The sequence below is a fragment of the Elgaria multicarinata genome, chromosome 15 (genome assembly GCF_023053635.1).
Source record: "Elgaria multicarinata webbii isolate HBS135686 ecotype San Diego chromosome 15, rElgMul1.1.pri, whole genome shotgun sequence".
Taxonomy (NCBI): Eukaryota; Metazoa; Chordata; class Lepidosauria; order Squamata; family Anguidae; genus Elgaria; species Elgaria multicarinata.
In genome coordinates, this window is record NC_086185.1 from 5,198,251 (window position 1) to 5,225,594 (window position 27,344).

At 47.5% G+C, this 27,344-nt stretch overlaps 1 protein-coding gene across 3 annotated transcripts; it reads right to left on the reverse strand.

The window, feature by feature from the left end:
* Positions 1 to 13,240: 13,240 nt before the first annotated feature.
* LOC134409146 (uncharacterized) lies at positions 13,241 to 27,290 on the reverse strand. Of its 3 annotated transcripts, none has more exons than XM_063141731.1 (3): positions 27,016 to 27,290; positions 15,478 to 15,604; positions 13,241 to 14,620 (listed from the first exon to the last, which is right to left on the reverse strand). In XM_063141731.1, the coding sequence occupies exons 2-3, from the start codon at positions 15,597 to 15,599 to the stop codon at positions 14,203 to 14,205; spliced, it is 540 nt and encodes a 179-aa protein (XP_062997801.1). In that variant the 5' UTR covers positions 15,600 to 15,604; positions 27,016 to 27,290; the 3' UTR covers positions 13,241 to 14,202. The 3 variants fall into 3 exon arrangements, 2 of the variants coding, with proteins under 2 accessions (XP_062997801.1, XP_062997800.1); XM_063141730.1 differs by lacking the exon at positions 27,016 to 27,290 and adding an exon at positions 17,225 to 17,404; XR_010026160.1 differs by lacking the exons at positions 13,241 to 14,620; positions 15,478 to 15,604 and adding an exon at positions 23,315 to 24,341.
* Positions 27,291 to 27,344: the final 54 nt, after the last annotated feature.

The following is a 27,344-nucleotide window of genomic DNA, read 5'->3' on the forward strand; positions in this document are numbered from 1 at the left end:
TGTTGCATCCGATGAGGTCAGCCCACGTCTATGCAAGTTTATGCTATAACCCAGTTATTAATCTTTACGATCGTGCAGCCGTGTTGCTTTGTGTTATGGAAGTCTAGCACGGCTGCCCTTCAAAGAGCTTCATTTTGCGTTTCTAAAGTTTTGCGAACTTCACGGGTGAAACATTTCTTTGCGGGATGCTTTTGTTTCAGGCGGAAATGCAGAGGATGTTCACTTCCCAGCTTACGGTGGGACCACAGGTTCTCAAGGTAGCTTCTTGTTGTTACAGTATGGCTTATTTTTCTTGAAAAAACCACCTTGAAAACCCATAGTTTGTTGTTGGGTTATTCCGGGTGGTTAACAAAGCCCTGGGTTCAGGCAACACACTAATCAACAGTTCAACAAACAACTCACAGTTCAACAACAACCCATAGTTAACCACTGAGTGTAGGTTAGTGTGTTGTGTGAACCTAGACTTCCTCTCTCATAGTCTGGATCACCACCCATAGTCTTTCTGGCCTTTGCTAGACCTACTGGTAAATCCGGGCCTGACCAGGGGAGATCCCACAATGCAAATAGTGCAGGATCTTGCCCTAGTCTACATGCGCCCACCATTTTTTGTTTTTTGTTTTCAGGAGGGGGCGGATGCGCAGGAGCGCTCCTGCGCAAAGGTAAGGTTGTTGCTTTTTAAAAAATGTTCCCAACTCCCCCGTCCGTGATCTCCTTCCCCTCTCCACGATCTCCTTCCCTTGTCTGCGATCTCCTTCAACCCCCCCATCTGCGATCTCTTTCCCTGGCCCTGATGGGCACAGCACTCCTGGGGAGCGCTGCGCCCTGTCCGCGGCTCCTGGCTCCTCGCGAGTAATTGTAAGGAGCCGGGAAAACCACTTGCTAGAGGGGCCACACGCTCACGGTCTTGGACTCAGCCCGAGACCGCAAGAAAAACCAGGCTACAAGTGGTGCCCGTTATCCCGGGGCAAGGGAGGGTTGATCCCTCCCTGAGCCCGGGATCCCTGTGCGTCATGTGGACGCACAGGGACGATCCCGGGGTTCACCCTGGGATAAAGCCCCATCTAGCTAAGGCCTCTCTCTCTCTCTCCCTCTCTCTCTCTCTCTCTCTCTCTCTCTCTCTCACACACACACACACACACACACAGAGGTGGATGCCCAGAAAGGTGGCCAAGGGCCTTCCTCTACTTTATTCAGACCTTTGGGTCAACTCAAGGAAATCAAGAGCAGCAATGATCAGTACGATCCTGATTTCATACCCAGAGCGCACTGATGTTCTTCCTGTTTCCCCTGATTCAAACACTGACATTTACCAGGTAAGATGGAGGCAAATACTTTGCTGGATCCTCAGTGCAATGACAATAAATTTGGCCCCAGACTCCTCCACAATGAGAAAGGACATTGCTTTATCCTTCATAAAGTGCTCCAAATGGTCTAAATGTTGAGGAGACAGGCCCGCTCCTGGGCCATTGTTAAGGGCCAGTGGTTTGCGTGGGGTTCCCCCCGCTCCACAGTTCATATCCTTGTTCCCACTGTTTGCTAAATAGTTGGCCAAGTAGGCCAGCAGGGCACGCTGAATGCTTCCTCCCAATTAGCTCCGTCCTGCTGGGCTCCGAGTGAAGAAGGCCCTTGAAAGCCCGTCATGTGAACTCTGTGCGAAGCGCGGCCTCCTTTCAACACGTCCATTCAGAGACACCATCCGTGAAAGTGAAGGCCCCGGGGATGAGGTGATATCACAGCCTTTCCTCCTCTGATCCAGGCCGTGACCACCAGCACTGGGATTTGTCAAAAGGGACCCCCACGAAGCACAGCAAACACAATTTCCTTAATGACCTGGTGCCCCTCAACTTTCATTTTTAAAAACAAGCTCCGGAAAGTTCTGATGTGAAACTACAGTGAGGGGCTGAAAGGAGCACCTGAGAAGGAGCAGGCCAGCTTCAGGTGAGATTCCCCCTCTCCTCCAGTTGACCCCCCCTTCCCCTCACACACATGTAGGCAAAGGGCTGGACCTCAGCAATAGAGCACAAGGGGGGCTCAGAAGTTGGCAACAAGGGAGAGGGCCTTCTCAGTGGTGACCCCCTGACTGTGGAATGAGCTCCCCACTGAGGCCCACCTGATGCTGACACTGTCATCTTTTGGCGTCAGGTGAAGACTGCCCTCTATGCCCAGACATTGAATGGCAGACGATGGGGCACTTCTGTCAGCTGTCTTGTACAGGTCTATTGTCGAAATTGTTCATTGAAATTGTTTTTAGGTGTTTAAATTGTTTTAAATTTTGCACATTTTTTGAGACTTTGTTTTATCATAGTGTTGAATTATGTCATGTTGTGTAATATTGCTGTTGGTATTTTTGTGTGTGTGAATTGTTGTGAACCTGCTGCTGGGTGGTATAGGAATTAAATTAAATGGAAGAATGAATGAATGAATGAATGAATGAATGAATGAGCTTTGCAGGTAGGAGGCCTTAGAGGCCCCAGATTCAGTCACCAGCAGGGCTGGAAAAGAATCCTGGACAGCTGCTGCCAGCCAGTGTAGACAATACTGAGCTAAATGGGCCAAGGGTCTGACTTGATGTCCAGCACCTTCCTGTGTTCATATTAAATCAGCCCTTTATGTAGAGCCATGAGGACTGGAATCTAACATTATTTTTAGGGGAAGGCCCATAGCACACTAGCAGAGTACCTGCTTCACATTCCGAAAACTCCAGGTTCAATCCTCAGCATCTCCAAATAGGGCTAGGAAAGACTCCTATCTGAAACCCAGGAGAGGTGCTACCAGTCAGCGTGGGCAATACTGAACTCGATGAAGCCATCGCAACTCCTTCGTTCTTCCTATCTCCTGTGTTCCCATCGCCATCCTGGCCTCTGTCTGCATGCTCACCCAGAGAGTTTGAGCACGAACAAGGAAGGAAGCCAGCAGGCAGGCAATCACACAAGAAGGACCCTAGCTCAAGGCCACAAGTAGAAGACACCGGAGCCAGGCCATGACATCTCCAGTTTAAAGAATGAGGTAGGGGACACGAGGAAGACCTCTGCTTGAGACAGAGGAAGCTGGGAGCTCCGATTTTGGTGGATCAGAGTTTCCATTCTGGGTTTTAGTTACCACCAACCAGATTCTAAAGGAGCTATCCAGGGTACTGAACTATTTCCTGCTTGCGGGTTTCTCATGGACAAGAGTGCAACGTCATCCTACCACCTATGTTCCCCAGCAACTGCCTCTGATCCTGGAGGTAGCGTGTAGACATCAGGAGTAGTAGCCATTGATAGCCTTCTCCTCCAGGAATTTGTCCAATCACCTTTTCAAGCCATCCAAATTGGTAGCAGTGAATCCCATAGTTTAACTATGGGCTGTGTGAAGAAGTCCTTCCTGTGATCTGTCCTGAATCTCCCACTAATCAGCTTTATGGAATGACCCTGTTGGCTTCTAGTATTTTGAGAGAGGGAGAAAAATGTCTCCCTATCCACATTCTCCACACCATGCATAGTTTTGTATACCTCCAACATGTCTCCTCTACTCACCTTTTTTCCAAGCTAAACCATGCCAGCTGTTGTAACCTTCCCTCCTAGGGGAGACGCTCCACCATCTTTTTCAGAAGCATTGCAAGACCTGCCTTTTTCAGAAGCATTGCAAGACCTTGCCTGTTTGCACAGAGGCTCAGGTTATGTCAATATATTCTGTTTCATGGACAGGGGCTTCTTTGACTAACTCCTCCCCTCTATCACCTCACAAGATTTGAAATATATCATACTATGAACACATGATAGAGGTGTACAAAATTATGCATGGTATGGAGAATGTGGGAAGGGAGACATTTTTCTCCCTATCTCAAAATACTAGAACCCAATGGGGTCATCCCATGAAGCTGATTGGTGGAAGACTCAGGACGAATAAAAGGAAGGACTTCTTCACACACCACATAGTTAAACTATGGAATTCACTACTACAAGTTGTAGTGATGGCCACCAATTTGGATGGCTTTAAAAGAGGGTTGGATAAATTCCTGGAGGAGAAGGCTATCCCTGGCTACTAGCCCTGATAGGTATGTGCTACCTCCAGTATCCAAGGCAGTAAGCCTATGTACACCAGTTGCTGAGGAACATGGGTGGGAGGGTGCTGTTGCACTGTGTCCTGCTTTGTTGGTCCCTGGTCGACAGCTGGTGGGTCACTGTGTGAACAGAGTGCTGGACTAGATGGACCCTCAGTCGGATCCAGCAGGGCTCTTCTTATGTAATTAACCAAGAAATAGGGTCTGCTTCTTTCAAGTCTTCTTTGTTGACTTCCCAAAGGCATCTGGTTGGCCACTGTTGGAAAGAGGACCCTGGAAGAGATGGACCTTTGCTCTCGCCCAGCAGGGGTCTCCTTATGCCTTAAAGAGGTCCTCTTGTTGAATTGGTGTTCATACAGCAATGTACCCTGTTCAACTGCCCCCTCCCCCCCTCCCCATAACAAATGCCAGAACACAAGAGTTATGGTCCCTGCTTTTTGGTGGCAGCTTTCCATTGCTAATGCCACTCTTGGTGTATTTTGAAGGAGAAATCATGCCCACATATATTTGTTGTTTGTTTTCATTCGGTCTTTGGAACTCTCCCTGTGCAACCAGAGTGTCCTCATTGATATGCAGAAGGGATCTGTAATTCGGTAACTGGCACAATAAGGGGGAGAGAGAGAGAGAGAGAGAGAGAGAGAGAGAGAGAGAGAGAGAGGAGATCAGATCCATCTTGGACCAGTCAATGTGCAAAATATTGGTATGTGTGGAGCGTGCCACAAAACTCGCTGCGCCTCTTCGCAGGAGCGCGCAACACTCCACGACGGCAACAGGTTCCCACTTGGCTCCGAACGTTCAGAGTCCTGGATGGGAGACATTTGCCTGACGTGGGTAAACAGGGCATCTTTTTATTTGATTTCCTCCCTCTTCCAAACATTTGCACTGGCCCAGCTGACGGTGGGATGTCGCTGGCCTTTGTAAACACCACAACAAAAAGTTCTGAATGGGTTGAGTGGGGCCCCCCGAAAAGAAAGGCCGCGCTGTCCTGGAGATGGCCGAGTGCTTCTCTTACGGCTTGGCCTGTCTGCCTGAGAACTTCTATTCATTTGGTTTCAGCACCTGATTAATTAGTTAATTAGGCCTCAGAGGAGAAGACTAGCTCTGTTATGTAATTTCAGGGGTCCTGGCACATGAGGTGCTGAGGCCCGCCTTCAAGGAGGCCGCGGAGGGAAACGCTGATTTGCTCTGGATTTCAATTCTCTTCCCGCCCCACTCCGCGCACACCCCATTTTCACAGGTTTACAGATCTGATCGCTTTAACTGCTGCAAATATTAAGGGTCTTTTCTGTGGCTACATTGCAGTGGGACACGATGCTACGAAATATGGGCAGCAAAGGGGAATTTCAAACGGAAAAGAGTAATTGATTCATAGGTGTACTGAGTCAATGGCATTATTATAATTATAATTGTCATTGTCATTATCATCATCATTGTGCAATTATTGGTTAGATTAGATTAACTGATTCTGAAAAGCATTATACTTGATTAAAAAGGAGTCCCCAGTTTATTGGGGAGCAGACAGAGGATCAATAGATGGATAGACAAATACTTTTAAAAACTGCAGATTGGATCCATCATTTTAAAGGAATCTCTCTCTCTCTCTCTCTCTCTCACACAAACACCCCTCACAAAGGAAGGGGATCTCTTTTGTAAGAGGGGGGATCTACACTACTGCTTTAAAGTGCTTTAAAGCGCTTTGTAACAGTTTTGACAACTGTTGGGGCCCAGGACACACTGCATATACAGGTTTCAAAACGTTTTCAAAATGCTTTAAAGCGCTTTAAAAGCAGTAGTGTAGATCCCCCCAGGATCTCTGCTAAAACACTTGTTTGCATCCTCTAAAATGAAGGAAGTCTTCTTCTTAAATCCTGGTTTTACACATATGGAAATGTATGTAAATTTTATCGGTAGATGAAAGGCCAAACTAGTCAAGACGTGATTCACATAGTTCATCCTTGTGCAGTTTTTTTTAAAACAACAACAAATAATTGGTCTGGGGGCTTTGCCCCCTCTGGACTCCTGATCCAAACTGCCCCCCTCGCACCCTGCCCCAAGGTGTGGCCCTGATCCAGCTGCTGTCTCCACTCTTAGCTGGGCTCTTTTTGTAGCACCCCTGCATATGTTAACATTATTGTTAACATTATTGCACACTTATGGATGCTTGTGCCTCTGTTTTAAAGCATTCCTGTTCACGTGGAACTCCCTGCTGATGGAAGCAAGGTTGGCTCCCTCTCTGTGCACCTTCTACTGGCAGGCAAAGACCTTTCTATTCAAGCAAGCCTTTGGCCTGTAAGCGGATCTTTGGGGTTGTATGCAGTTTTTATTTTATTGTTGTTGCTGTGTTTTTAATGGGGTTTTAATGCATGTGTTTTCATTCTTGTTTTAGTCAGGTTTTCCTTGTGATTCTAAGTCTCCTTGAGTGTCATTTTTCTTGGTAGAAAGGCAAAGTACAAATAAAATGAATTAATCCATACATTCCAAATTCCCCTCTTTTTTTCTCTAGATGCTCAAATTCCCTATATCACGTCAACCCTTGCTGAAGATGTACACCCTTCCTCAGAGCTCTTGCACAAGGCTAAGAGACCGCCAAGCAAACCGAAACAGACCCCCCTGCCCCCCGAAAAAGTTGAAAGTTAAGCGTTGAAGACCCCTCTTTTATGTGTTTGTGGAAGAAGAGGGGGGGAGTCAATGAATGGGAGAATAAAACAAGATTTAGTAGTTTTCCACTTAATTTCAGTGAAAAGGACAACTACCTTACCTATTGCACTGATAATGTAACGAGGAGGAAGGAAAACAAAAAAAGCATTGTGCAACAGACATCTCCTATAGTTGTCCCGAAGAAACTTTTCTTTCTAATATCTGCTGTGTGCTTCTAATTAATGCGGAACATTCCAGAGCTGAAATGGCTTAATGCATAACAAGTGGGAAAAGGCAAGCAGGAAAGAGAGAGAGAGAGAGAGAGAGAGAGAGAGGGATTCTCAGTGTTTACGATTGCCCTGCTAGAGTTATGGGAGAGAAAGCTGGCCTCCCCCTTCCTTCCAACCCCCCCCCCCAGCCCCCCAGCCCCAACCTCCCCAACTTACTGTCTGTTAAATCAGACCCTTTTGAAAAGGGAATCGCAACCTACAAAAGCTGCCAATCAAAGCCTGCCCTCCAAAGCCGGAGTTCACATGGGCTTCAAATGACAGCCCCCTCCTCCCCCCCGGCCCACCCCCACCCACTTGCAAAGCATCAATCTCTCACCCCCTCCCTGCCACCCCACACACACCCAGGGCCCATTGTGCAGGCTGCAGGTGTTGGTTACAGCACCCAAAGCCGCCCCACCACACACAACTCCGCCTCTGAGTTGCTGGGCCTGCGGACAATGTGACCGTGTGAGAAGAGAGGGCGGTGCAGGGTTTGCGGAGGAGGGTAGCAGACAGATGGTGGAGGGTACCGAGGGTAAAGTCATTTCCAAACAATTGCCTTCTATTTTTAACTTTCCCCCCATCGGCCCAATTTTGCCCCCTCCCAAACAAAACAGTGCGCCCCCAATCACCGGATCGCGTGGGCCCAGCGCCTTCGGGAGAGGAAGTACGAGGAGCAGCGTGCACGCCGCTCTCGAACTGAAATGCTCATAACCGAGGTCTGAGGAGGCGCGCCCCCCTCCCAGTGAGAATGGAAATAGTTTGGCCAAAGAATGTACTGGGGCGGCCGATGGAAGGGAAATCAACGTTTCGATTCAAAGATGACATTTTAAAACTTTTTGGCGATGCACGTTCCTAGAGGCGGCAGTCTAAGCAGACGCGCAAACATCTTTCGGTTTAATGTTTCTTCTGGTGGCTCGGTGTGAAAAGATTGCATTGCTTAAAAGGAAAAAAAAAGAGAGGAAGAAACAACAACCAAACCGCCCCACTTTAATTTGGGATGCAGATGTATTGTACCCAGGAGAGAAAAAACAGCGGGAAATTTTGCAAAGAAAGCCTTCTCGAAAATGAGCAGGAACATCTTCACAAGAGCACGTATGGCTTGTGGGGTGTATTGCACCATCGGTCTACAGAGTGTTCAAGAACGGGAAGAAGGATCCCCGTCCCAAGGGGACTACAATCTAAAAAAGTCAATGCTGTGGAGGCCACAAAGAGGTTGTTAGGAGGAAGATGGATGTGAGAGAATCGGGGGGGGGGGGGGAAATACTGTTCAGTTTGGTTGCATACATTTAGGTTTTATTTCAGCAGGGGGTGGATGAGGTGCCCCCCCCACAACCAAGACATTCCCATGGGGCTTGTGCAAGAAAACTCCTCAGAGGCCTGTGCCACCATCAAACTCCAGAAAGGAGTCAAGAAAGAATGGGCTAGGTGTGTTTTTTAAACAGTGCAGGCAATACCTTGATCAATGCACAAATGATTTCATGTTGCAGTTACCACTTTAAAATGTACTGAATGCTAGCAAGGTGCGGTACAAATCACAGAAATGTCGCTTTATTAAAAGTGAGGTGCTCCCCGGGCCCCACCCAGACTGAGAGTGGTTGTGGGTGATTTGGTAAGGAAAGATATGCACTCTGCATATGGGCAGAAGAATCACGTCACTATTATTCTTCCTAAGCGCAATGGTAGACTGGCCAACGTGATTGTATTATGCCAGTACTTTGCCATCTGCACTGGATGCCAGATCACGTCCTGGCCCAATTCGAAGTGCCTAAACAGCTTGGGGCCAGGTTACTTGAAGTATCATCTCCTGCCATATATACCTGCCCGGACCCAAAGAACATCCTCAACAGTCCTTCCCACCAACGGAAATGTGTTGGGTGGCTACCAAGAAGAGGACCTTTTCTACTGTGGCACCCCAGTTGTGGAATGACCTTCCCAGAGAGGCTTAGGCCTTAGCTAGACATAAGGTTTATCCCGGAATCATCCCGTGGTCGTCCCTGCTTGCTCCCGGGATATCCTGTGTGTCATTTACATAAACAGGGACGACCCCGGGACGATCCTGGGATAAGCCTTAGGTCTAGTCTGGCTCCGATGTGGTACTCTTTCCAACAACAGGTGAAAACCTCCTTATTTTCCCAGGCATTTTAGTCTTTCACTTTCTGTTGTTTTAAATCTGCCTTTTAAATCTTTGCATTGCTGCTAAGTTTTATTTTTGTTTTTTACTCTTATTTTATACCGTAGTTTTAAACTTTTCTATTGTATCGTGTTGCATTGGTTTTATTCATTGTGAACCACCCAATACACACATTCAGGAGTGGATTATTTTTCCAGATTTAAGCTCCACCTGTACTAAAGCTGAGACTTCTTCTGCTTGGGGCCATTTTCATCCAGTGTACATTTACTCCACATTCATCTCTACATCTTATGCTTAACTAGAATTGTTAACTGGCAACTGGAGGAAAACTAAGGCACTAGTTTATTTATTTATTTATTTATTTGCAACATTTATTTACCACTCAATTACCTAACACAAATTGCCTTGGTTTCATTTTCTATCATCCTTCCACTTAGTTTTTTCCTCCAGTGTAGTTGTTGTTGTTGTTGTTGTTGTTGTTGTTGTTGTTATTATTATTATTATTAAATAAAAATCTCTGGCAAGAAATATCAAATTGTGTGTGTCTGTCGATTTGCATTCCTCACCTTGGTTGAATTTATCCAATTGTACAAATCAAGAAATAAGAAGGAGATAATAACCAAAAGTGTGGAAAGCATCACAATTGTCCTGACTTGTCCTCTAATTTTCTTAGGTCAATTGCCTGAATTCTGAGTCTAAAGAGCAGTGAGTGATTTCATGCAAACATGGGCCAGGACTGGGGAGAATTTTATATTGGGCATATTCAGCATCCTGAAGAAGAGGAGGAGGAGGAGGAGGAGGAGGAGGAGAAGGAGGAGGAGAGTTTATAGACCTTCTAGTTGCCTCTATTGCTGTGATCCTATGCAAGTTTCACGGGAGTCCTCGATTCACCGAGGCCTAATTCTGAGTAAATCAGAGTGTGGTTTTGGTGTGTTTTTAATTTTTGAAACTCCAACATTTTACAGTTAATCTTGCATTTTCTAGAGGCTGAACATTGTTTGAAATATTATTGTTATTAAAATAATTTGCTATAGGAAGAATCAAACTGAACAAGAACAACAGCACATTATTATTATTATTATTATTATTATTATTATTATTATTATTATTATTATTATTCCGCCTTTTGCCCAATGCTGGGCCTCAAGGCGGCCTTACAAAGTTTAAAACATTCATTGGGGTGGGGGAACAAAACCATAAATGTTTAAAATACACAACAAAATTATAAGACGTTAACATAGATGGAGGGCCAGATTATTCTCCAAAGGCCTGCTGGAGCAAACAAGTTTTTGCCTGTTTCCAAAAGCCCGTCAAGGAGGGAGCCAGCCTAGCTTCCCCGGGAAGAGAGTTCCAAAGCACTGGAGCAGCCACCAAGAAGGCCCTCCCCCATGTTCCCACCAAGCGCGCCTGTGAGGATGGTGGGACTGAAAGAAGGGCTTCTTCAGAAGATCTCAAAGCATGGGCAGGCTCATAAGTGAGAATACGGTCTTTCAGATAACCTGGACCCGAGCCATATAGGGCTTTATAGGTCATAACCAGCACTTTGAATTGTGCCCGGAACCAGACATTCCATTACATGTCTGCTCAGAGGTATCCAATCCTAGTGATTTCAGTATGGCTTACTCACAGGTAAATAGGTATAGGATTGCAGCCTAAAACAAATACTGTCGTTATTATTACACGATGAACAGATATAATATAACGTATTTATTGTAGGACAACCATATGCAGGTCTATGCAGGAGTCTTTAGCTGCAAGTGTGACTTTATGTTATGCATGCATGTTATAAATTATACGCACATATAAAGTATATTACTTTGTATACCCCATTTTATGTACATCAACGCCATCATCAGTAAAACCTTTCTTGCAATATTGATATTGATCCTGGCCTTTTCCCAGAGCTCTGCAGGGGTTCCAGCACACACATGGAGATCCCCAGGGAACGGATGTTTCAGTCACTAAAAAAAACAAAACCTCAGCAAAAGCGATTGCACATATGTGATGGCATCAACGAACATACCAGGGCCTCTGGATTAGAACTGACAATTGGGTGCAATCCAGAGCAATCCAAAAGTAATGAGAGGGGTTTTGCCCTGGACTTGCATTGGGGTGTTTTGGGTTGCGTGGGTGGGCAGGGGATTGCACACCCACCCACCCCCCCCCCCCGGGTAATCTACAAACCCTTTTAAAGAGCCCCGGAAACATTGAGCTGAACAGGGCAGCCACGCAAGCCAGGAAGAACGAAACGCTGAGTTAGAACATGCTTACTGGTGCGTCAATGTGATAACATCTCTCCGACGGGCAGGATGGAAAAGGCAGAACTGTCCTTTTCCCCTGAAGGGACTTAGTGAGTTCCGCTTTGCTAGTCAAAACAACATGTTTCAAGTTTCATGAGATTGGCATTTGAGACCTGGAGGGTGTGTGTGTGTGTATATGTGTGTGTGTGTGTGTGTGTGTGTGTGGACAGGATGTTTTGACTTTGCAGCAAGGGCACCTTATGATTTGCACCTTTCTTGGAGATCCTTCCCTCCCTTAGGAACCCTTGCAGTTTTGACTTGTAGGCTCAACGGTCTGATTTGCACAGTCACAGAGGTAACCTCCCAGACCAGGTCCGACCTGGGCTCTCCATTCAGCACTGTCCAGCAGGCTGCCATTTTAATTTCCCACATTGCCACTGATGCAGCATCGCTCCAGGCCCTTGTGGGGAATGTCACCACTCAGGTGCGCCTTCCCCCATTCTGCGGCCAGTCATCAAAGGTACAATAATAAAATGTAGAGGGAAGGGCTTTTGAAACAGAGCAGACTTTAAAAAAAACAAACAGATTTGGGATAGGGCAACTGGGATGGGAGCTGTTGTTTGAAGGAAAAAACAAAAACTGAAAAGAAAACATTAGAAATCCAATGGGCACAAACCTGTGATTACAACCAAAGTAGCTCTTTGGATCCTGGCCATTATTAGATAAAAAATGAAGACATAAGAAGAGCGCTGAGGCTGAATCAAACCATGGGTCCATCTCTGTTCACACAGTGGCCAACCAGCTGTTGACCAGGTTATGTGCTACCTCCAGTATTCGAGGCAGTAAGCCTGAATGCACCAGTTGCTGGGGAACATGGGCGGGAGGGTGATGTTGCACCGTGTCCTGCTTGGGTGGTCCCTGGTCGACAGCTGGTTGGCCACTGTGTGAACAGAGTGTTGGACTAGGTGGACCCTCGGTCTGATCCAGCATGGCACTTATGTTCTTAACCCACAAGCAGGACACAGTGCAACAGCACTCTCCCACCCATGTTCCCCAGCAACTGGAGTACATAGGCTTGCGGCCTCTCTCCTACCAGCATCACCAGTGTTGTTTTAACTGATGCTAGCTGCTTTGGACATCTTGATTTGGGAGGGTTTCGCTGCTCGTTTGTGTTTTAAAAAACAGCAGCAGCAACAACAGCCACAATCACAAGAACAACGGCAACATCAGCGGAAATATCAGGGACCTATTTGTTTTTACAATCCCACTTTCCTATCAACATTGCCCCTCCACTGTTTACAACAACAGCATATTAAAAGCTCTCCTATTGCAACAAAAATGACTCCAAAAGAGAAACAGCAGCCAGTAAAAAGCTTCAGATAAATCATGAATTAAAACCATCGAAGATTAAGCGCTACCAAAAGTGTGAGCAACACAAGTCATTTTTAGGTGGCACCAAAAAGACTGAATGTAAGTAATTTTGTTACAGTCACAAGACCAGCAGAGAAGACCTACGCATTTATTACATTTGTATCTCGCCATTCCTCCAAGGAGCTCAGAGTGATACATCTAACTGTTTTGCTCTCACAACAACCCTGCGAGGTAGAACATAGGTGGGGGAGAGAGAGAGAGTTATTACCCCAAATGAGCTCTGCATGGGATTTGAACCCAGGCCTAATACAGGTCTCCTGACGTTACACCTCCAGCCGGTTCTCAGTCTGAGTTTTCAGCCTGTGAGCCAGTTAATGTGATGTCAGAAAAAGGTTCTCCAGTAGTAGGTTTTTGTCTTATTTTAAAACGGCTTGAACGAAGAGCCACTCTTGGCCACTCCAAACTGTGAACGTAGCACCCTCTGGTGTTCACGTTCTGTACCTTCGTATATTTCTTCCCATTTTTCCTCTTCCCGAGGAATCCGTTATATCCCTTCATTGCTAAGGGTCAAACTAGATGTGATGCAAGGAAATCTATGCACAGGATCTCCCACAATTTGTCCATTTGATTTTTTAAAATTAATTTGGCCACATGGATCCATGCGTCCAGCAGGCGCTGCTTAACGACTCCAGACACTGAACCCGGCCCTGTCAAATGTTAGATTGTAAGCCACTCAGGGCAGGGATCTGTTCTCATATACTCTGTGCCAGACATATTGATGGTGCTAAATAAATAGTGCTACCACTGCTACCACGTATTTGATTGTTATGTATACCAGAGGTCATTTATGCTCTGCTTCCAGAATGCCAGAGCTTTGACCTTAAAAATGTGCAAGCAGTTTCTGCACCTCCACAGCAATGAGGACTAGAATCTTTTTTCTCGATTATGAAAGCTGAGATATTTGACCATCCAAATTCTAGACAACGTACCCTGGTATGGATTGAATTCCATGCCGTTTTGACCCATGGGATACGCAGATGTGAGCAGAAATAAAGATATAACATTTTGCTACTATCACCACTTTCCATGAAATTAAATAGCTGTTCCCACTTTTATTTACTTTTGATTTATTTGTTTGTGTGTGTGTTTTTTTAAAAAAATGATTCCTCCAATAAGTCCTTAATTTACCAGGTCAGAAATTTGTTTCTGAGTTCAAGTCACAGTGATTGATCCCTCTTTCATTCTCTTTGTGGGGAATTTTGTAGGTTGGGTTCTTGCTAGGGTTTGGTTAATTTTTTTTTTAAAAACACGCAAATAAATGAAATGAGGTTACCTCCATTTCACCAAGTGGAGGGATTGAGAGGGGCAGAGGTTGTGGCAAAGCCATCAGTCGGGGGCTGTTTTAACAGGCCACAGGTGCTGAAGCGTATCTGTGGCTCTAAGCCACTGAGGATGGCAAGGCCGGGACGGGTCGTCCTCTCTCTGGAGCAAACGCAACAATCTCTTTCATCACATGTCGTGAATGGCGTACAGCACGATGCTCCCTGATTCGTTATTTATTTCAAGCTCCTCATCCTGGGAGCCAATGCTGTCCAGGGACTCCTTCGACTCGCTCCTGGAGGAACTGTATAAGCACTGGAAATGCTCGACAGAGTAAAGACTCCCAGACTCGTCAGAATGAAGGCTTTCACAGGAATGGCGTCCATAAACGTGGCAGACGGAGAAGGTACCTGACTTCTGGTTTGGTAGAAAAGCACCCAGCGGATGGGACACAGGGTCTTCCGGCGGTAGGTCAGGCGGCCGAGACGGCAGCAGTGCCGGCTCGCCTTCGGAGGAAGCCAACTGGTTGGGCTGCAGAGTTAGGACAATTTTCGTTTCCTTGCAGTGTGCCTGGATGGCGGAAGACGGCAGGTCTTTCTTCAGCATACTTTAAGAACAAGGACAAAATCAAAATCTGGACTAATTGACTGATGAGTAATCTCCCCGGGTTCGTTTTAATTAGGGCTGTGCAGCACCTCGGGCTGAGGCCCCGAAACCGAGCTGAGGCGGGCTGATTCGGCCCGCCTTGGCTCAGTTCTGAGGCGGTTTGGACGAAGCCTGAGGCGCACTGAAACTGAAGCCAATTGGCTCTGAAGCTTCAGGGTGCCTCAGCGCTTCAGAGTGGCCCTTGGTGTTCCTTTACCTGCTGCTTCCATTGCCATCCACCGCTGCCTCTGTCCTTGCATCTGGTGGCTTCCGCTGCTGCCAGCGCATATGACCGGAAGTAGGCTGCAGCAGCCTACTTTCGGTCATATGTGTCGGCGGCAGCAGAAGCCACCAGACGCAAGGATAGAGGCAGCAGTGGACGGTGGCGGCGGGCGGTGGCAGTAGGTAAGTGGGGAAAGGGAGAAAAGTCTGAGTCGCGTCCGAGGGCCTGACTCTTGTGTTGGCTTCGGTGCAGAGATGGGTTGGGCAAACGCCGAAGCACACCCGAGCTGAACTGGGACTGCTTCGGGGGCTCCGAGCCAGCCTCCGAGGCGGATCAGGGGATGGGTGCACAGCCCTAGTTTAAATTGCCCTGTTCTGCACCTTTTCCAACTCTACAGTATCCTCCCCCCCTCCTCTCCTTTTTGGGTACGGTGACCAGAACTGTACACAGTATTCCAAGTATCATCACACCATAGGAGAGTATTAACCTAAACGGGGAGTATTAACCTATCGCTTTGTTTATTTTCAGTTCATTGACTTTCAAGCACAAGGGAGACGGACGCACAGGTTGCAACAGTGTGTGCATGTGGCTCTTACCTCTCTTCTGTCATCAGCTTGTAGTGAAGGAAGGTGCAGCCAGCAATGAGCATAATCAAGAGCACCAAGAATACACACATCACAGCAATGAGAAGGTCTTGCTTCACTTTCTGCTTCTCCATGGAGTCTTTGAGCAAAAGCAATTTTGTTTAAAGCAGAGGGGCTGGATCTGCTGAAATAATCACCCCCCCCGCCCTGTTTTCCCCATCCCAGCTACAATGCAGGCTTAGGTAGAATTCGAGGTCCTTCCCTTATGTCCATTCTCCATGCTTTAGTCAACAATGTACTTGTATGGGGAGGACTCATGGAAGGCAACCTAGTGCCCTCCAGATATTTTGGACTACAACTCCCATAAACTCCAGCCAGCATGGCCAGTGGTGGTGGGAATTGTAGTCCAAAACATCTGGAAAACAACCTCTGCCCCTCGGACCGGAGAAGCAGGAGCGGATCAGGGGGCTTCGCCTCCCGTTAAGGCGGAGGCGAAGAGGATTGGGGGAGCCGTGAAGCGTTGCAGAGCGAATCGAGGTGAAGGCAGATCCTTCGCCTCGATCCAGAGCTCCGCAAAAAAGGTAAGTGGCATTTACTTGGCCCTGCCGCTGTCGCTGCCGCCCATGCGGCGACGGTGGCAGAGCCAGGTAAGGAGGCAAGGGGTCTTACCTGTGTCCATCCACGGTCCCGCGGCTGCTTCAACTGAGCCTGAGGACTCAACCAGGAAGACTAGGCCACAGCTGCAACCAGGAAGACTGTGGCCTAGTCTTCCTGGTTGAGTCCTCGGGCTCAGTTGAAGCAGCTGCAGGACCGTGGACGGATGCAGGTAAGGGAGAGGAGGGAGGGGGGTTACCTGGTCCTGCCGCCGCCGCCGCCGCCCATGTGGCGATGGCGGCAGAGCCAGGTAAGGGGGGACGGGGGTCTTACCTGTGTCCGTCCCATCTCATCCCATCTTCACTAGAGCCCGCGGCTCAACCAGGAAGTGTAGGCCGGGGCCTACAGTTCCTGGTTGAGCCGCGGGCTCTAGTGAAGCTGGGATGGGCTAGGACGGATACAGGTAAGGAGGAGGAGGGAGGGGAGCCTTACCTGGTGCCACTCCCCACCACTGCAGAGCTCCGATTTGGAGCCGGAGCTCCGCAGCGGAGCGGAGTGGCCCCTAGGCGGATCGAGGCGAGGAGGAGCGGGCCCGATCTGCAATTTGCAGATCGGGCACGAAGAGGAGCAGGGGGTCTGTGCACACCCCTACTGGAAAGCACCTGGTTGCTTAAGGTTACCAGCAGCACTGATGTCACATTCAAGAGGACTTCAAGAGGCAGCTGGACAGCCATCTGTCAGGGATGCTTTAGGGTGGATTCCTGTATTAAGCAGGGGGTTGGACTCGGTGGCCTTAGAGGCCCCTTCCAACTCTGCTATTCTATGAAATATATGCTAGAAAAAACTTAGCTGTTGGTCCCCAAAATGCATGTTTGGGTTAAAGGGAAAGACTAAATGGGGGAGGGCCAGATCCATTTGGGGACTGAGAGGAGTGGTGCAGCAGTAGCACACTTTTATTAGCAGGGATGCTGACGTCATCCGACATCCTCCACCCCAGAATTCCCTGCTTCCCCTCAGCTTAGCTGCAACCTTCACAATAGCACGAGGGTGTTGTATTTTTTGTACAAATAATATATCGTTCCCAGTTGTAACGCAAAATATTTGGCGGGGGGCGTCTTGGTTTGAAGAGTACAACATGGGCATTTGTGCTCCACAGCTCTCCTACCTTGACATAAGTTTGGCCTTATAAAGATGAAGAAGAATAGAATTGTGTTGGAGAAGCCGGTCATTGTTTCTTGAGTCTTTGGCTTTTCCCCATGCTGACTGCATAGTGACCAGAGGCCATGGAAATCTGTGACACCCTCAGCATTCTGAATGACATTCTGACAGCATAATCTGTCCCTGGGCCAGGCTGGAGGAAGGGACAAAGCAAGCAAGTGTCCATAAGAACATGACAAGATCAAAGGTCCATCGGTTCCAGAGACCCTGCTTCTCACGTTGGCCAACGAGATGCCTCCAGGAAGCCCACAAGGCCAGTTAGGCAAGAAATTCCCCCTCCTTGCTGCTTTGTAACTGTGCTTCAGGAATTCCATAGTGCTGCTTCTAGAGTTTTGAGGGCCATCTAGGGGCAAGACTCCCTCATGGAGCCCTGCCCTTAGCGAGTCAACTTACACACCTCCATTGCCCCCAGCTGGTATTACTACTCATTGTCTTTCTCATCATAGCCACCACTTTCTTGCTTAGAATCATAGTAGAGTTGGAAGGGGCCTCTAAGGCCATCGAGTCCAACCCCCCGCTCAATGCAGGAATCCACCTTAAAGCATCCTTGACAGATGGCTGTCCAGCTGCAACTTGAAGACCTTTAGTGTGGGAGAGCCCACCAACTCCCTAGGTCATTGCTTCCATTGTCGTACTGCTCTAACAGTCAGGACGTTTTTCCTGATGTCCAGCCGGAAGCTGGCCTCCTGTAACTTGAGCCCATGATTCCATGTCCCACACTCTGGGCTGATCGAGAAGACATACCGGCCCTCCTCTGTGTGACAACCTTTCAAGTATTTGAAGAGTGCTCTCATGTCTCCCCTCTTCTCTTCTCCAGGCAGAGAGCCAGGGAGATAGCAGACAGCAGCGTCCCATGCTCCTCCCTTCTCCCTACCTCCATTCTCTGGGCCAGAATGAGAAGCAGGTGAACAAATATGTTGCAATGGTGAAGAGCAGCAGCAGCTCCAGGAGGCTCTGGCCGGTGGGCCCCTGCTGAGGTGTGGGCCCTCAGCTGGGGCCCAACTATCCCTACCCTGGACACCAGCTTGGTGTTAAGAGATGCAATACGAACTGGTGGACAACCTCAGATGCCCCCCAGCGTTTCATAGGGAAATGCTTGTAACACCTAATCCTCGTGGCAAGGATCGCTCCCTGAGCCACCTCCTCCCACGGTTACCCAAGTCCGACGTTTATGTAGCTGACTTCTGTATGCTTTGTTCGTTTAGCCTCCAGCTGCTAGGCCCTGGGCTGTTTTAGAAGCAAAGCCTTCACTCTTTAGGTTAGAGAGGTGGACATGGAGAAGAGCAGGTGCAGCTCCAACGGGGCCTTGTCGATGGTCCCTCTGCTAGGGTGTGGGCCCTCAACAGATGCCCAAACATGCCCACTCTTGATGTCTTTGACAGGCCCCATCTCTCCCATCGTGAATTTGCCTCAGCTCCTTTTAAAACGGTTTTAGTTAGCAGCCACCAACGTGAGTGTTTACACAGGGGGAGAGGGGTTGTGTACTTGTCTTTTGCCATGCCTGCCATGGCAGCCATTTTGTGGTGGTGCCCAGGGCAATTTTGGGGCCAACGGTGCCCGTGGCCCCAAAAGGCTGCCTACCCCAGTTCCTATTCTGAGACATGATCGACCTGACCGCCAAAATCTTGAGCACCACCACTTAAAATATTTAACGCTTGCTTGATGCCATTGGACACTTAATTTGCCCGTTCATGTCACTCTGAGATGGTTCAGTGGAAGGGAATCTTGGATCGCTGCAGTGGCACCAGCTTCAAAACCTCCCGCCTTGATTCCACAGCCCCCCCCCCCGCACCCCATTCATATTTAAGGGGAGCTCTGCAACACCATGAACAATGCAAACTTATAGGGTTTTTTTTGGAAACACACACACACATACACACACAGAAATGAAAGCTTTGGATCTTCAGGAATTTCAGCAGATGTCCTGGGAAGCAACATTCTGCATTTCACACAGTGATTAGCATCATCCCTTCTAAGGACAAGATTATTTTGTGTACTCTGGTTTAAAACCCAATTAAACTTTTGACCTTCACAACATTCCTGCCACCGGTTAATTGTGTGCTGCGTTAAAAAAAAGGGGGGGGGGAGCACAGTTCTGCCTTTGTTCGCACCTGTGAATTTTCCAAAGGGTGCTCCCCTCTCGGTCTTGCATAATGAGAAAGTTTCCGACCACTTTCTCCATCTCACTTAACCCGTCCTCCTCTCCTTTTCAGTGCAAAAAAAAGGGGGCTTTTAATCCTTTTGGTTCTCATGCGGAAGTGCTGAACTGCTGCTCCCAGCTCCATCTTGCTTTTCCAGCTCTGCTCCACGTTTCGAGATGGGGCGGCCCAAATTCGACCTCGTCCTCCAGAGGTTAGTACATTCAGTGTCCACCCGAGCATCATTTCTCTGGAACTAGTACAAACTTGCCACATGGACCAAGGGTGCAAACATGCCACATGGAAGGCTATGCCTGTTATTGCCATTGCTATTTAAAGGAGAATTGACTGGTGTCCTTTAGCAGTGTGGGTTCCAGGTTTTGGGGTTCAATGCCCTCTCTCACTTAGTGTATCTCTCCCTCACCTCCTTTTTGTGCAGTTTCCTCCCTCTTTTAAGAGGTTGAAATGCCACCCCTATGGCTTAATTACGGCTGGTATTTATCCCCGCTCCTTTGACTCTGCCCACCATTAGAACATGGCCTGCAACGGATTCTCCAAAATGCAACTTGGCCATTGGGCTGACAGTCATTGCATAATTCAAGGCACGTATTCCATCACCTAATACATCGTAGTACCTCCTATGGAAAGGGGGACAGGGCTCCTGTATCTTTAACAGTTGAATTGAAAAGGGAATAATCAGGTGTCATCTGTATATATGGAGAACCTGGGAAAATTCCCTCTTCACCACAACAGTTAAAGCTGCAGGTGCCCTGGCCTCTTTAAATCTGGTCACTCTAGTATAGCTCCTGCACCTTTAACTGTTGTGATGAAGAGGGAATTTCACCAGGTTCTCCATATATACAAATGACACCTGCTGAAATCCCCTTTTCTATGCAACTGTTAAAGATACAGGAGCCCTGTTCTCCTTTTCATAGGGTCACCCTAATACATCATCACAAGTAGCATAAATGCAGAATTGCGCAGGGTAAAATTTTCCTGCGAATGCATAGCAGGCTATAAGGCATTCTGGTCTTATGAAATGAGTGTCGAATGTAGACCAGGGTGGTTTGATTTTAAATCCCCGGTCATGCAAATGATATGGCTCCCCGCCGGTCAGTCTCTTGGCCTGTGAAGATAAAATGGGCAGGGACCCTGATCTCATTGGAAGAATGGCAAGGTAAGCAAGTGATGAATTCATGAAGGGTGCATTCCTAGGCCTGTTTAGACAGATGGCTGGGGAATGCTGTGAGTTGTAGAACCTTTTTCTGTCTAAACAGGCAAAGGATTGCACCTGGTTTCATAAATAGGTCCATAGGAGGCTGCCTTATACTGACTCAGGCCATTGGTTCTTCCAGACCAGTACTGTCAACCCTGACTAGCCACAACTCTGTGGTGCCAGCCCTGCCTGAGATACCAGGGATTGAACCTTGGACCTTCATGTGCTTCACCGCTTAGCCAGGATCCCTCCCTAATGGGTCATTCTGTGTTCAGATCATCAGCCGTTCACCACAAGCCTCCACTAGGTGGAGGCAGTATCCGTCGAATGTCTCATAAAGTCTTGAAAAAGTTCAATTTCCCCTCCCCGTAGTAACCTATGGCTGTGAGAGCTGGACCATAAGGAAGGCTGAGCGAAGGAAGATAGATGCTTTTGGACTGTGGTGTTGGAGGAAAATTCTGAGAGTGCCTTGGACTGCAAGAAGATCAAACCAGTCCATACTCCAGGGAATAAAGCCAGACTGCTCACTTGAGGGAATGGTAGTAAAGGCAAAACTGAAGTACTTTGGCCACATAATGAGAAGACAGGATACCCTGGAGAAGAGGCTGATGCTAGGGAAAGTGGAAGGCAAAAGGAAGAGGGGCCGCCCAAGGGCAAGATGGATGGATGATATTCTGGAGGTGACAGACTTGACCTTGGGGGAGCTAGGGGTGGCAACGGCCGACAGAAAGCTCTGGCGTGGGCTGGTCCATGAAGTCACGAAGAGTCGGAAGCGACTGAACGAATAAACAACAAGCAAGTAAGTTTGGTTAAACTTAAGTCCCACTGAGTTTAATGGGATTTATTTGCTAGTCATTTTGCATAGGGTAACATTTTATACAATTATTGGAATCTCACAGCCCAAAGAGCTACGCCTGAAACTGACATTTCCATGTTTCCTATTTGCCCAGGCATTTTAAGCAGTTATGTTGCCTCTGGATGCATGTAGTTCTGTAGAACGTTTGTTGTCTTAGTCTGCAATTCCTTAATTGCATTTTCATTTAGGCTAACCCTATGGAAAGGAGGACAGGGCTCCTGTATCTTTAACAGTTGTGTAGAAAAGGGAATTTCAGCAGGCGTCATTTGTACATACGGAGAACCTGGTGAAATTCCCTTTTCATCACCACAGTTAAAGCTGCAGGAGCTATACTAGAGTGACCAGATTTAAACAAGGGCAGGGCGCCTGTAGCTTTAACTGTTGTGATGAAGAGGGAATTTCACCAGGTGCTGCATGCATACAAATGACACCTGCTGAAATTCCCATTTCAATACAACTGTTAAAGATACAGGAGCCCTGTCCTCCTTTTCATAGGGTCACCCTATCACTGAGGATATACCGGGCTCTGTATCTTTAACAGTTGCCTAGAAAAGGGTATTTCAGCAGGTGTCATTTGTATATATGGATAACCTGGTGAAATTCCCTCTTCATCACAACAGTTAAAGCCGCAGGAGTCCTACCCTCTTTTGTATCTCGTCACTCTAGTATAGCTCCTTCAGCTTTAAATGTCGTCATGAAGAGGGGATTTCACCAGGTGCCGCATGCATACAAGTAACACCTGCTAAAATTCCCCTTTTTACACAACAGTTAAAAATACAGAAGCCCTGTCATCCTTTTCATATGGTCAGCCTAATTTTGTCTAAATCATTTTGGATTTCCCTTTTAAACTGCCCTGGAATACACTGGATTACGGGTTGTTTAGGAATCTTCTACCCCTCTGCCAGTACATGAGTGGCAATGTCATGAAACACCTGATATTTGGCATGCATGCCAAAGGGATCCTCAGGGTGTGCCCTTGAGGGTGACCTTGTATTTGAAATGCATTAATTAATTGCAATTAATTGCAATTTGTCTGTATGGTTGAAGCCTTCCATAACTTCTTCAGCCACTAGGGGCAGACTCCCCTAACCAGCGCTCAGCTTTGACATCTAGAAGGCAGGAGGAAGATAGTAGGCAGAGGTTGAACACCTGTAGACCCTCCCTCCTGCTATGGGGCAGCCCCTCCGCAGGGGAATAGCATGGGCAGACTGTTGGGACGATAGGGGTGAGCCCTGGCAGGGGCCATGTCTAGGGCTGCCAGTGGGCATGGCTTCATTTAGACAGGCTGGGCACACCGTGTCGGACATGGGACAGCTGCGTGAATTTGCTTGAAGGGTTCGCTGCATAAACTCAGAGCTATCCCAGCTTGTGGGAAGCTAGGCTTGTCCATTAGCAATTAAAATAAAGAAATAGGCATAAGAGCAAAGGTCCACCCAGTCTAGCATCTTGCTATCCACAATGATAAACCAGATGCCAAGCGCTTCCTTGCTGCTGCTTGAGTGACTGATACCTGGCCCCATACGACCTCTGGTCATGGACCTTCTATGGTTAATTGCCAGTAATGGATTCAATCTCCCCCATGAATTGTCTCTTCCGCTTTATTTATTGAAGTGATTTATACCGAGCCTTTCTATCAAAGAAACCTCACTCAAGGTGGCATTTAACAATGCTTCTGAGCCCAATTCAAGGTGGTAGTTTTAACCTATAAAGTCGTACATGGCTTGGGACCACAATACCTGATGGAACGCCTCTCCCGACATGAACCTACCTGGGCTCAACATCTAAGGTCCTCCTCCGAGTGCCTACTCCGAGGGAAGCTCGGAGGATGGCAACAAGGGAGAGGGCCTTCTCGGTGGTGGCCCCCCGACTATGGAATGATCTCCCCAATGAGGCTCGCCTGGCACCAATACTGTTATCTTTTCGACGCCAGGTCAAGACTTTTCTCTTCTCCCAGACATTTAACAACGCTAAGTTTGTTTGTTTTAAAGGACCCCAGGACTGTTGTTTTTAAATGGATACCATTGCTTTTATACTGTTGTTTTTATGTTTTTGATGGTTTAAAATTTTGTATACTTTTTAACGTTCAGTTTTTAACTTTTGTAAACCGCCCAGAGGGCTTCGGCTATGGGGCAGTATATAAATGTATTAAATAAATTTAAAAACCATTTAAAGGCTTGTCTACACCAGCCGTTTATTCCAGAATAGTATCGAGGTTGTCCCTCCTGGGCTGCATGATGCACAGTTGATCCTGCGGTGGTCTAGGGACGACCCCTCAGTTTTCCACGGATATCAATGACTGCTTTTGTCCCAGTCCTGTGTCCCCCTGCACGCTCTTGAAAAAATCCCGAGGTTTGCAGCTGGTGTGCCCTCCCCTCGCGAAGCTGTTGCTGTTCCTCGCGAGTAGCGGGGCTCTGCGAACAGGCAACCAGCTGTGCGGAGCGAGCCCATGGGTATCCGGAGTGAGAACTGTCGACACATTCTGGATGGGTCTTGGGGTCTTTCAGCACTGTGTGTGTGCTTTAAAAAATCCTCATCTTTGTGCAGGATCACTGCTCTGCTCTTGTGCAAAAATCAGGAGGCGGGGGGGAAAACACCCTGGAATGGTTCTGCTTAAATTGCAGGCAAACTCGTTGGTGTGTGCCATGTGAGGGACAATCACCAAAGCAGAAAACTTTGTAACCATCCCTCCTTCCTGTAGACGAGCTCAAAGATCCATCACTATAATTTGTGGCCAGGGAATAAAACATTAATGTCTTTTATAGTTCACTTCCATTACAGGTTCAGCTGCAACGGAAGTGGTTCTGGTTCGGCCCAATAAAAGTTCAGCAGCCGGTATAAAACAGCTCTCCAGTTCCTATGAGGAAAATGTGACAATAAGGCTACAATCCAATGCATGCTTAGAAAGAAGAAAACAGGATGTTGAGCCTCTAAGCAGGCTGAAAACCCTATGAAGGTTGTCCTTAGGAGCTAAGAGGGATCTTTATCTCAAAGTCAATAAAACAATTGTAGCAGCTTTCATCTCCATCCCAGAGCAGGACTTTTGTAAAGCTAATGGGTCTCAATGGCCTGTTCAGGACCAAGCCTTGCCAAGATACTTCACCTTACAACAGGGATAACTCACAAGAGCTTATTATTGCTGGGGAAATCCTTTCTCTCCCTCCCCCCAAAAACTACTGTGAGGATTGCATCTAAGTTCAGAAGGAAACAGGCTAACAAATGGTGATCCTCCCGCTAATGAAAAGCTCCTGGCATTTTGACCCTGTGAGCCCTGACTCAACTACACCACTGAAAATCTGTTGGAAAATGTATAATCTTGAAGTTAACTTGTGATAGGTCGGTAATTGTTTACTAAGTCTTTTCCTGTCTTTTTCAAAAGGCATCTTCACCTATTACACATGCCCTTTGTTGCACAATTAAAATTAAACAGTACAAATAAAATAAGCAGTATTTGTAAAGTACTTGGGAGTTTATTTTGTTTTGTTTCGTACACACCTCACAGTGCTTATAGTTCGGTCATAATAGTTTTTAAACCTATTAGCTCTCTCCTGCCCACTGTGCAAATGAGCATGGAAAATAATGTGCCTTCGGGCACAAGCCTACGCACATTTAGATAGAAAAACGCCCTACAAATCCAGGCATTCCTCATCTGGGTTTTTTTCCGGGTGGCTTTAGAGGCTAAACAACCCAGCGGTTAACCCATGATTTGTTGTTCGATGGGTTGTTTAGCCCCTAAACAACAAGTGCAAAAGCAAGGAAAACCCCGTGGGGGAGTAAAAAGAAGCCAAAGGCAAAGGTAGAACCAGGCAATCTTCAAAACGGAATATTTACAAAAGTTTATTTACAGTGCCAAGGTGCCGCCTACGCGTTTCGAACGCAAACTGCGCTCTTCCTCAGGGCTGTTATCTAAAATATAAATAAAAAAGTCCTTTGAATCATAATATTTACAAATAGAGGCGTTTTACAAGTTTATGTACCTAAAAATACTTTAAACAACTTATGTATATCCAGACATACAAATTGTAATCAAAAGGTGTAATACATCATCATTCAGTTAATTAAAGTATATATACAAAAATATACCAACCAGGAGAAAATATCTATGTTACAAATGCAAACATCAGAGTTTACTTACAGAGTTCGAAACGCGTAGGCGGCACCTTGGCACTGTAAATCAACTTTTGTAAATATTCCGTTTTGAAGATTGCCTGGTTCTACCTTTGCCTTTTCCTTCTTTTTACTAGCCCCTAAACAAACCTGCACCTCAGTTTCACACGTCAATGGCACGTTGTGCAGTAAAGCAAAAGAGGTGGGTGTAGGGAGTGTGCCTGCTTACGCATAACAATGCATCGGTTTTTAAGCCCATGGGTTGTCATTGCATGAAAAACAGGTCAAATGTTGCTCCCTGGTGCTGGGAATATAAACGCCTGGAAAATCTTGAGCTGGTGATCTTATGATATATGGGGTCACGTTGCCTCTCCCGTGCCTGTCCCTTTCTCATGCAATCTCAGGTCTCTACAGCCAAAGTCCAATACGCTAATTAATACCCTTTGCCAGCTCACTATTCTACAACTATCAGCTCATTCTAATAAATTAGTTATTGTGCTATGTACTGCAGCCCTTGTAGTTGCAGAAAAGGGCAACTAAAACGATAAAGGGATTTGAGCATTTGAGGTTAGAACAGCTGGGATTGTTTAGCTTGGAAAAAAGGAGGCTGAAGGGAGACCTGAAAGAGATGTATGAAATTATGCATACATAATTTATTATGCATACACTACCACATGATGTAGCGATGGCCAACATTTTGGATGGCTTTAAAAGGGAGGTAGACAAATTCCTAGAGAAGGCTATCAAGACAGTATGCTTACATATCCCAGTTTCTGGGGAACATGGGTGGGAGGGTGCCGTTGCACCATGTCCTGCTTTGTTGGTCCCTGGTCGACAGTTGGTTGGCCACTGTGTGAACACAGTGCTAGACTAAATGGACCCTTGGTCTGATTCAGCATGGCTCTCCTTATGTGTGTGTGTGAGAGAGATCAACACAGCTGCCTGTATTTTTGGACTCTCCTTAGGGGCCTGTCATGATGAGACCCTGCACATTGACATTTGCCACTGCACTACTGATTTAATAAAACTAGGGGAACAACGGATTATGCACCTGAAACAGGCGAACTCTGCGCTGTGACTTGCATGTTGATCAAACCTGTTCACAAAAGGGAAACAGCCCTCCCTAATGTCTCCCAGCCCCTGGAAGAGAGCCAATCACACCAGCCTGCCCAAACCCGCAATACGGAAATGCCCCCAAATGCCACATAAATAAATGAAGGGTTTGGCTCCCTCTGATCCCGATTTATAGGAAAGGCCCTCCCTCTGCCCAAACACGTGTGCTGGAAGCGTTATGGGTACTTTTGTTATGAGGAGCGGTATTTCAGTGTAGGAGCGTGCCTGGACCAGGGAGGGAGAGGGAGAGGGAGAGGGAGGGGGAGGCATGCACGGCCCGCAGCTTCCCCTGCAGCAGCAGGTACACTCACACGTTTATGTGGCTCGTGCAGGTCAAGCTAGTCGGGACGCTGGAGGTCCACGAGAGCTCCGAGCTCCGTGCGGAGCTCCTGGCAATGGATGCAGGGAAGGCGGACGGCCCTTGCTCAGTGGAAGTCCGAGGTTCCCACCCCGAGGCTCCTCCTGAGACCTCGGACGGCGACACCACCACCACCGGCAATCCTGAGCAAGAGGGGCCAGGGGTCGGATCCGGTGGGGGGCGATTCCCTCCGGCTCGCGTTCGCCCTTTCAGCAGCCCGCCGGCGAGGCCGAGCCCTTTGGCCGGAGTGGCGGGAAGGCGGCGGCGGCGGAGGAGGAGGAG

Bases quoted from the DNA above. Each gene is read 5' to 3' on its own strand.
- LOC134409146 (XM_063141730.1), bottom strand. From the start codon at position 17,288: ATGACCGGCTTCTCCAACACAATTCTATTCTTCTTCATCTTTATAAGG. The intron at 15,605-17,224 runs GTAGGAGAGCTG...TTTTGCTCAAAG, and splicing joins AAGGCCAAACTTATGTCAAG to ACTCCATGGAGAAGCAGAAA. The intron at 14,621-15,477 runs GTAAGAGCCACA...TTGTTCTTAAAG, and splicing joins AAGCTGATGACAGAAGAGAG to TATGCTGAAGAAAGACCTGC.